At 49.5% G+C, this 8,994-nt stretch overlaps 1 protein-coding gene across 1 annotated transcript; it reads right to left on the bottom strand.

Moving 5' to 3' along the window:
• Positions 1 to 331: 331 nt before the first annotated feature.
• Positions 332 to 8,317, bottom strand: LOC135889544 (zinc finger protein 566-like). The gene is made up of 3 exons (XM_065417407.1): positions 8,245 to 8,317; positions 1,404 to 1,517; positions 332 to 1,041 (listed from the first exon to the last, which is right to left on the bottom strand). Exons 1-3 carry the CDS (start codon positions 8,315 to 8,317, stop codon positions 332 to 334), a joined length of 897 nt encoding a protein of 298 aa, XP_065273479.1.
• Between the last annotated feature and the right edge of the window lie 677 nt (positions 8,318 to 8,994).

The raw sequence follows: 8,994 nt of genomic DNA, 5'->3' as shown, positions 1-8,994 counted from the left end.
GATCTGCATGGCTCAGACAAAAGGTGGAGTGATGGGGAAGAAGGGAATCTCTGAGTCACCCCCATCTGCTTCCTGTGTCACAGAGGCTGAAATGACACTTTTCTTCCTGCCCCTGCTCCTCTTCATTTACATATAATTTGAAAAGTTCCCAATATAACTGCTCTTCAGCACAACCCAGACCAACGTAAGAACAATTGGCAATGATACAAACTGTATCATTGGTGACTAACAATAACTTTGCAACAGGAGGAATGGTATAAATGTGATGCTCCCTGGTTCCTGATAGGAAGGGCACACTCAAATTACTCATGAGACAATGGAGTTGATAGCCCTAGAGGTTTCTATGGTGTTGATCTCCCTTGCAGATTCTCTGATGACTAACATGGGCTAAGTGCCAAGAGAAGGTATTCCCACACTCACTGCATTTATAGGGTTTCTCCCCTGTGTGGATTCGCAGATGCCTAATAAGGACTGAGCTGCGATTGAATTTTTCCCCACACTCACTGAAACCATAGGGCCTCTCCCGTGTGTGGATTCTCTGATGTTTAGAAAGGTCTGACCTGCTAATGAAGCTTTTCCCACACTCACTGCATTCATAAGGCCTCTCCCCTGTGTGGATTCTCTGATGCCTAATAAGGTGCGAACTGCAATTGACGGTGTTCCCACACTCACTGCATTCATAGGACCTCTTTCCTGTGTGGATTCTCTGATGCTTTATAAAGACGGAGTAATCACATAAGTTGTTTCCACACTCAGTGCATGTATTTTTTCTCTTTCCGCTGACGATATCCTGTTGTGTTGTGGTTTCCTTGAGGTCCTTCTGAGTTCCCTGACAGGAAATACATTTACCCACTTTCTCCCCTGGCTGCTTTCCCTGCTCTCTTTCTGGTCTTTCCTGAATCTCACAGGATTTTCCCTGCTCATGTCTCCTGGGCACATTCCTTTCCGATCTTTGTGATAATGCTCTGTGTTTATCCACTTGCTCAACATTTTCCTGCTGAGAATTCTGCTCCTCTTTCTCACATACCATTGCATCACCTGCTGTGATAGAGACAGAAACTGAAACAGGGATGGAAAGGGGAAAACCAAACCAAAACAAGTGCTGGAGAGAGGTCAAAAATAAAAATCAGAAACTGAACTCCCACAAACTCTTCCCCCAAACAGGAGAGAGGAGGGGATCAATTCGGCATTCACATCCCATCCAAATTCACAGGGGGAAGGGAGGAAGCTACTCCCTGGTGTCTGCTAGGGTCTACAGGAAGCCATGAGCTATATTTACCCTGAGGATACGACCCCTGCTAGGGACAATAATGAAGTGAGAGACCTTCCAAGGGCTTTGTAGGGTGTCCCAGATGTTTCCTTCAGGCACTTACAGATTCTGAGTTGGTTTAATGTTTCCTCACCTGTGCAGGGAGCTCTCAGGATCTCTCTTTCCTCTGAACGCTGGAGGTCTAGGACCCAATGCTCTTCCCCTTGTTCCAGCTGGGAGATCACATCAGGTTTTAAAACTGGAAATGCTGCTCAGATGAAAGAAAACAAAGGAGTTCAGTTGATTTCATAAGACTTTGTCATAAAAAACATTCTATTAATTTAACTTCAGTGCTTAGTGTGACCTGGTGTGCCTGGGGCAGTCCTCACTGAAAATGCCAAGGTCAGGTCAGGCTGAAAAAGGGAGAGCAGATGCTCTCAAAACTGGTGGATAACACTGAAGTTAAACTCACTGACCAGTCACAAACTGCTTCTGATCCCCCACACTGGTTATCGAGAAGCTGAAAAAAGAAATCACACAACCCCCTTTATTGCATTCCAGTTCTCTGACTGCCAATCAGCACCTAAGTCCAGTACAGTGAGAGATTATTTAAAAACTCTGCTCACAAACAAAATGTTTTTCTGACCCCAATGGGTCAGTCACATTACAAGGTCACTATACGTTTGGATCTTACCCAAATTACCACACTGCCAGCCAATCCTTTAGCATCTGGTGAAAAGAAAAGAAAGAAAATAAAAGAAAAGTTGTTAAATGAGATGCATTCAGAAACCTATATATCAGGTTCTTAGCAGTATTTGTGAGTTGCTGGCTTGAAAGTCCATCTGGAACACATCCAGAGCTTGGATGGGTCATTCAGTCCTTTGTTCAAGGCTTCAGTTTGTAGAGAAGTTGCTCCAGAGGTAGGAAGAGGGATTGAAGACAAAATGGAGATGACGCAGCTGCCCTTTATATTCCTTTTGCCATGTGGCTTGTACTTCCTGTGTCCCAAACAGAAGCTTCACAGCACATGGCATGGAAAAGCCTTGGAGTTCTCAGTACACAGGCATGCCCCTGCATGTCTTGCTGACTCAGTAGGTTTATCCCCTTGATCAGGGGTGGGCAAACTACGGCCCACAGGCCACATCCGGCCCGCAGGACTGTCCTGCCCGGTCCCTGATCTCAGGGACGGCTTTAGGCCGATTCCACCAATTCCCCTGAATTGGGCCCCGCCCCTAAGAGGGCCCCGCGCAGATCGGGCAGCGTCCCTGCCTGAAGCAAAGCTCTGTGGCTCTCCCGGAAGCAGCAGCTGTTGCTGCTAGGCAACCAGAGACGCTGGCCGGCAGGGGGCTGAGGCAGAGGCAGGAGCGGCTGTTGCAGGTCAGGAGGGGGAGGAGGGGGAGAAGGCACATGTGCTTTGCAGCCTTTCCCTCCCCTCCCCCCAGCACTCACCTGGAGGAGACACCGAGGGGGCTTCCGGTCCGGTGGGAGACAGGAATCTCTGCAGTGGACCTCACTCACCTGAGCAGCTGCTGGGGCTTCGGTCGGTGAGTGTTTGACCCCGTGATTCCCCATAGGTTTGTAATATTGGGTTGGTTTTGTGGTTTTCGGTGGTGTTGCTGTTTGAGGGTGAGTTTGTGCCTGCCTGCGTCTGTTTCAAAACTAAACTAGGGATCATGTAACCCAGGAAGAAAGCCCCGAGCCGGTACTCAGTGCTGTGAATTCCAGGTGAGAGAGAGAGGGAGGTTTGGAGGAGGAAATCAAATACATCCAGAGGGGAGAATGCGAAAGGTCTGCAACACGTCAGGCTGAGACTTTTATCTCTCCCCCCTCCCCCGAGAGAGGGGAAACTGAGGCACGGAATGATCTGATTCCCCTCCCCAAATTATTTTGCAAAAGAGGGGGACGGGGGCTCCTATCCAAACCAGTTCCCTTCCCATCAACTCTGCTTCCCCTGCTGCAAGACCACTGTAGGGGCTGAATATTTCCATTAAACTCTGGCTCCTTCATTTGCCCTGCAACAATAAAATAGACCAGCTTTGGGGGGGAGGAATATCCCCCCCCCAAAGCTGTGTGGACATTAAGTTTTTTTTGGGGGGGCCACGATAATATTCCGGATCGATCAAACACCCAGCTCAGCTTTCTAGCCATCCAGCAGCTCTAAGGCAGGGAAGGAAGGTGCTCTTGGTGCAGAGTGGTAGCAAAACAGGGGTGAATTTAGTGAGGGGGGGGTCCGGTTGAAATCCCACCCGATGCAGCCACACAGAATTGCTGGTGGCGCTAGGAGAGGCCAGGAGTGGAAGCTGGTGGCCCGGGGGTGGGGGAACATTTGCCTTCAGTCCTGGGCTCTGGGATGGACTAGGCTGGGTGGGTGGTGGGTTCAGTCTAGTCTTCCAGCCTGTTGCTCTTGCTGGGGTTTGTGGTTTTCATCTGGCTCCACGGAAAAGATCAAACGAGCCCAGTAGAAAAGGGGGGTGAGAGAGGCGGGAAGGGGTTTGTAAGGGGTTAAAGTGACCAATCAACGAAAGAGTAAAACCACAGTTTGACTGGGTTTCCCCCCAGCCACCACTCCTGCAAACACTGGGCAAGGGGCAGCCCCATCCCCCACCAAGGCTATGGTGAGGGGCAGCAGGGGAGGAAGGAAGCCACATGTGATGGCAGTCCCCTCCCCCCCAGCACCCACCACCCCCTCTCCGGCCCCCAAACTCTGTCCCAGAGCCTGCACCCACCCCTCCGCACTCCCTCCCAGAGCCTGCACCCCTCCACCCATCCTGCACCCCACCCCGTGCCCTAGCCCAGAGCCTGCACCCAGCACCCAAACTCCGTCCCACTCAGCCCTGGGCAAAGCTCTCCTTAGTCTGGCTCCCAGCCCCTCTCCAAGGGTTGCAGCTGTCTGGAAGTGCCTGCCTTCCACACCTTCCTCATTCACACCTCATTCATTCAGGTCAATTGATTACAAAGTGGGGGGAAGATCTTATTCTACTTCTAGCAAAAAGACATTTTTCTTTTACCTTAATTATACTACCTTAGGGGCCAGCTATAACATTACCAAGGTTCAATACAAAGTCATATAAAAGTTATACAAAAATGCATAATGCAGCGATTTATCTACAACTGCACTGATTGACTGGTGTGTGCAGTAATATAGTGACCCCTGGGTCTTTGAATGAGGCTTTATACTTGGGGGGGGCGAGCAGGTGGGCAAGTGGCGGTTGGGTAAAGAGGCAAGCAGTGAGCCAGCAGGAGTTCTAGGGGCGGGCATGGGGGTTTCTGGCAGGGGAGGGAGAAGGTGAAAGGAGGCAAGTGGTGGGTGGGGGACTGACTAGGAGGGACGCAGCAAGCCAGGGGGGGCTAGGGGGTGAAGAGGGGTGTGATGGTGGGGCCGAGCGGGGAGGGGTCAGGTCCTATTTTACTGCTGTGATCTGGTCACCCTATGTGTGCCGTTTCTCCCCCCCCCCCCCCGGCCAACCTTCCTTTTCGGCCCACAGCTGTTTTGGCGAGGCGGCGCTGGGGAAGCAGGGTTTGTTTCCGCGGGCCGGGAGGCGCAGGGGGGTGGGGGGGAGGAGGGCACAATTTTATATTAATAAGGAAATATTTTATAAATTTTAATAAAATAAACATTATTGAAGAAAATCAGTTGTACAACTATCAAAATATAAATTATTTTCCTAATATGAAAGTGAAAATCAGCTAATTAATATATGACGCAATGTATGTAATATATAATTTTGTTATTATTTATATAGTCATGGAAAATAAATAATACATGGAAGAAATGAAAGGGTTCTTTTTAAGTGGCTTTTTTTTTAGTCATCCCTGCTGGGGCCCCGTCGAAACCGTTCGAATTGGGCCCCGCACTTCCTAAAGCCGGCCCTGCCTGATCTCCCAGCTGGGGAGGCTAGCCCCTCTCCCCTCCCCCACTGTCCCCCCTCCACCGCAGCCACGCCACCGCGCGGGCAGCGCTCTGGGGGGTGGGGCTGCGCGCTCCTGCGGGGCAGTGCGTCTGGCTCCGTGCGGTCCACGCGGCTGCCAGACATGCTGCTCTGAGCGGCATGGTAAGGGGGCGGGGGGTTGGATAAGGGGCAAGGAGTCCCGGGGGGCAGTCAGGGGACAGGGAGCAGGGGGCGGTTGGATGGGGCAGAGGTTCTGGGGGGACAGAGGGTTTGATAAGTGTGGGAGTCCCGGGGGTCTGTCAGGGGGCATCTGCGGCAGGGGGAAGGTGTGAAGAAGACATTTACATTCCATCACAGGGAACACTTGAAGCTCATATCTGCAACAGACAGCCTGTCACCATGACTCAGCTGAGAACTGAAGTTGTTTCTAGTACAAAGGACTGAATTATAAAAAGAGATGAGAAAAATGCTTGAGACTCTCTCTCTCCCCTTTCCCTCTGCTCATGACATCTCCTGAAGAACTGAACTTGGGTGGCAGGGGCAGGATAGGGGGAGTCCTGGCTGAAAGGAAAGCCAGCCTGTCTCAGCATATGGTGACAGAAACATTTGCTTTCAATCCATTTCAGCTTGTTAACTTAGATCAGGCATGGGCAAACTTTTTGGCCAGAGGGCCACATCGGGGTTGCAAAATTGTATGGAGGGCCGGGTAGGGAAGGCTGTGCCTCCCCAAACAGCCTGGCCCCGCCCCCTATCTGACCCCCACCCACTTCCCGCCCCGACTGCCCCCCTCAGAACCACCGACCCATCCAAGCCCCCCTGCTCCTTGTCCCGACCGCCCCCCGCAGAAACCCCCCGCCCCTAACAACCCCCCCAGAGGCCCCTGGGAACCCACCCCCTATCTAAGCCCCCCTGCTCCTTGTCCCCTGACTGCCCCCTCCTGAGACCCCCCACCCTAACTGCCCCCCCAGGACCCCACCCAACCCCTCCTGCTCCCTGTCCCTTGACTGCACCGACCCATATCCACACCCCCGCCCCGACAGACCCCGGGACTCCCACACCTATCCAACCCCCCCGTTCCCCGTCCCCTGACCCTCCCCCCAACTGCCTCCTGCTCCCTGTCCCCTGACTGCCCCCCGTAGTGTGCTGGACAGGGAAAGATGCACATTTCTGGGGGAAAGTCTGGGACCAGAGAATTTTCTGGGGTTCTCCTGTGCTGCACTGTAACTCGTGAGTCGCTGACTAGCAGCACTCAATACTGTGTAGCTGGAAGAGAGTTACATGCTGGAGACTGTGTGTTAACTGCCCAGGAGTGGCTGTTCTCACAGTAAAGCAGTGTAAAAGGCACCGCAGCCTGGGGAAGTGAGGGGACACAGCTGTTCAACACTCCAGATTGCACTGTGGTTAATGTCACAGACACTCAATTTCAAAGAGTCTCCTAAAACAGAGAGAAAGTAAATCCACGTCCCAGAAATCGAAGACTCCAGAGAGAGGGCAAGTCTCCCTGGCACTGCTTCTTGCTGACAGAGAAGTCCAGAGACAATGAGAGAGTCTTGGGGAAGCTGGGAACAGTAAGCATGGGCTGGTGGGGTTCAGTGGAGAAAGGGAACAGGAAGAGCAGGGATATCACCAAATGCAGGATCTCAGCAGTACTAGATGTCAGGATAGCACATATTGCAGCCCATTGGAAAACATAATCCCAACTATACATATAAAATGATAGGGTCTAAATTAGCTGTTTCCACTCAAGAGAGAGTTCTTGGAGTCACTGTGGATAGTTCTCTGAAAACATCCACTGAATGTTGGGAATCATTAAGAAAGGGATAGATAACACCGGTCTACAATTTTTGAGAAGTTGTCTGCTTCAGAGATAAGATGTGCTATTTATTATGTATTTTGATGTGCTGAATTCAAATATGACAATTAAAACAACTGATTGGCTACTGTTTCTAAGATATTTAAGTTTTTACATTTTATGTCTATGTATATTGTGTAGATAGTAGAGTTTTAATCATAAATTGTAAACCTAGGTCTTTTCATGTGTTTATGGTTGCTTTACATGAGAATATTTCACCTGTCCTGTTTATGTAACACTTTAAAAATCAGCAAAAGGGTTATATAAATAAAATGTATTATGAAACAAAAGGCAAAAAACTATTCTGTACATAGTTTAGTCCTATTCAGTGTCTACTCGGCGCTTCTTGGCTTGTCTCTTGTATTCATTAAATGGAGCATCTCTTGTCACTGTCCAGCAACAGTCTGCAAGCATTGATGGGCTCCATTTGCCCTGATAGCATTTCTCCATTGTTGCAATGTCCTGGTGAAATCGCTCGCCGTGCTCGTCGCTCACTGCTCTGCAGTTCGGTGGAAAAAAATCTAGATGAGAGTGCAAAAAATGTATCTTTAGTGACATGTTGCAACCAAGGCTTTTGTATGCCTTGAAGAGGTTTTCCACCAGCAACCTGTAGTTGTCTGCCTTGTTGTTTCCGAGAAAATTTATTGCCACTAATTGGAAGGCTTTCCATGTCGTCTTTTCCTTGCCACGCAGTGCATGGTCAAATGCATCATCTCGAAGAAATTCACAAATCTGAGGACCAACAAAGTCACCTTCCTTTATCTTAGCTTCACTTAACCGTGGAAATTTTCCACGGAGGTACTTGAAAGCTGCTTGTGTTTTGTCAATGGCCTTGACAAAGTTCTTCATCAGACCCAGCTTGCTGTGTAAGGGTGGTAACAAAATCTTCCTTGATTCAACAAGTGGTGGATGCTGAACACTTTTCCTCCCAGGCTCCAATGACTGTCGGAGTCGCCAATCTTTCTTGATGTAGTGGGAATCTCTTGCACGACTATCCCATTCGCAGAGAAAACAGCAGGACTTTGTGTATCCAGTCTGCAGACCAAGCAAGAGAGCAACAACCTTCAAATCGCCACAAAGCTGCCACTGATGTTGGTCATAGTTTATGCACCTCAAAAGTTGTTTCATGTTGTCATAGGTTTCCTTCATATGGACTGCATGACCAACTGGAATTGATGGCAAAACATTGCCATTATGCAGTAAAACAGCTTTAAGACTCGTCTTTGATGAATCAATGAACTGTCTCCACTCACCTGGATCGTGAACAATGTTGAGGGCTGCCATCACACCATCGAGGTTGTTGCAGGCTACAAGATCACCTTCCATGAAGAAGAATGGGACAAGATCCTTTTGACGGTCACGGAACATGGAAACCCTAACATCACCTGCCAGGAGATTCTGTTGTACTCAAAGTACTATACAGGATCTTTTCAGGGGGATTAAGGCAAGACGCCACATTTATTAGTAATACCGGTATTAATTAATACTCTACAATATGCATATAAGATATATATCACAGTCATGCATTTAGGGGGGCAGCAGCTGCTAAGCCTGGTCTCCCAGATCACAATGGAGGCTGCAGCCTCTAATCCAGGAAGCTGAACACCAATATCCTGGGCAGAGAGGGACAGAGCATTTGAGTAGCTTCCCTCCTTTAGCTCTCTGGGGAGAGCAGAAAATGAGAGCCCCACTGTCCATTTGGAGTCACTCCTTGGCTTTCCATATAGTGACTCTGGATTAACAATGGTCTCAATGAAACCATATTTCAGAAAGAATGAGTCCAGAATGCTGTGGAAGAGACCATTGTGTGGCAGTGCTAACCTCCTTCCCACCTCCCTCACTCCGCAGATCTAGGACAAGGACTGGGGGGAACGAATTTTCCCAATGGAACCAGAAGATCCTGCAGTTTTCAAGAGAGGAGAAAAGCAAAATCTGTAATTTCACCTCAGTGTTTGATAAGTGGATAGAAAGTTATCACAGTGACTGAGCATGTGACTGGGGAA

Source organism: Emys orbicularis, chromosome 15 (assembly GCF_028017835.1).
Source record: "Emys orbicularis isolate rEmyOrb1 chromosome 15, rEmyOrb1.hap1, whole genome shotgun sequence".
Taxonomy (NCBI): Eukaryota; Metazoa; Chordata; order Testudines; family Emydidae; genus Emys; species Emys orbicularis.
The sequence above is the reverse complement of the archived record's forward strand: the minus strand, read 5'-3'. Positions and strand labels throughout refer to the sequence as shown.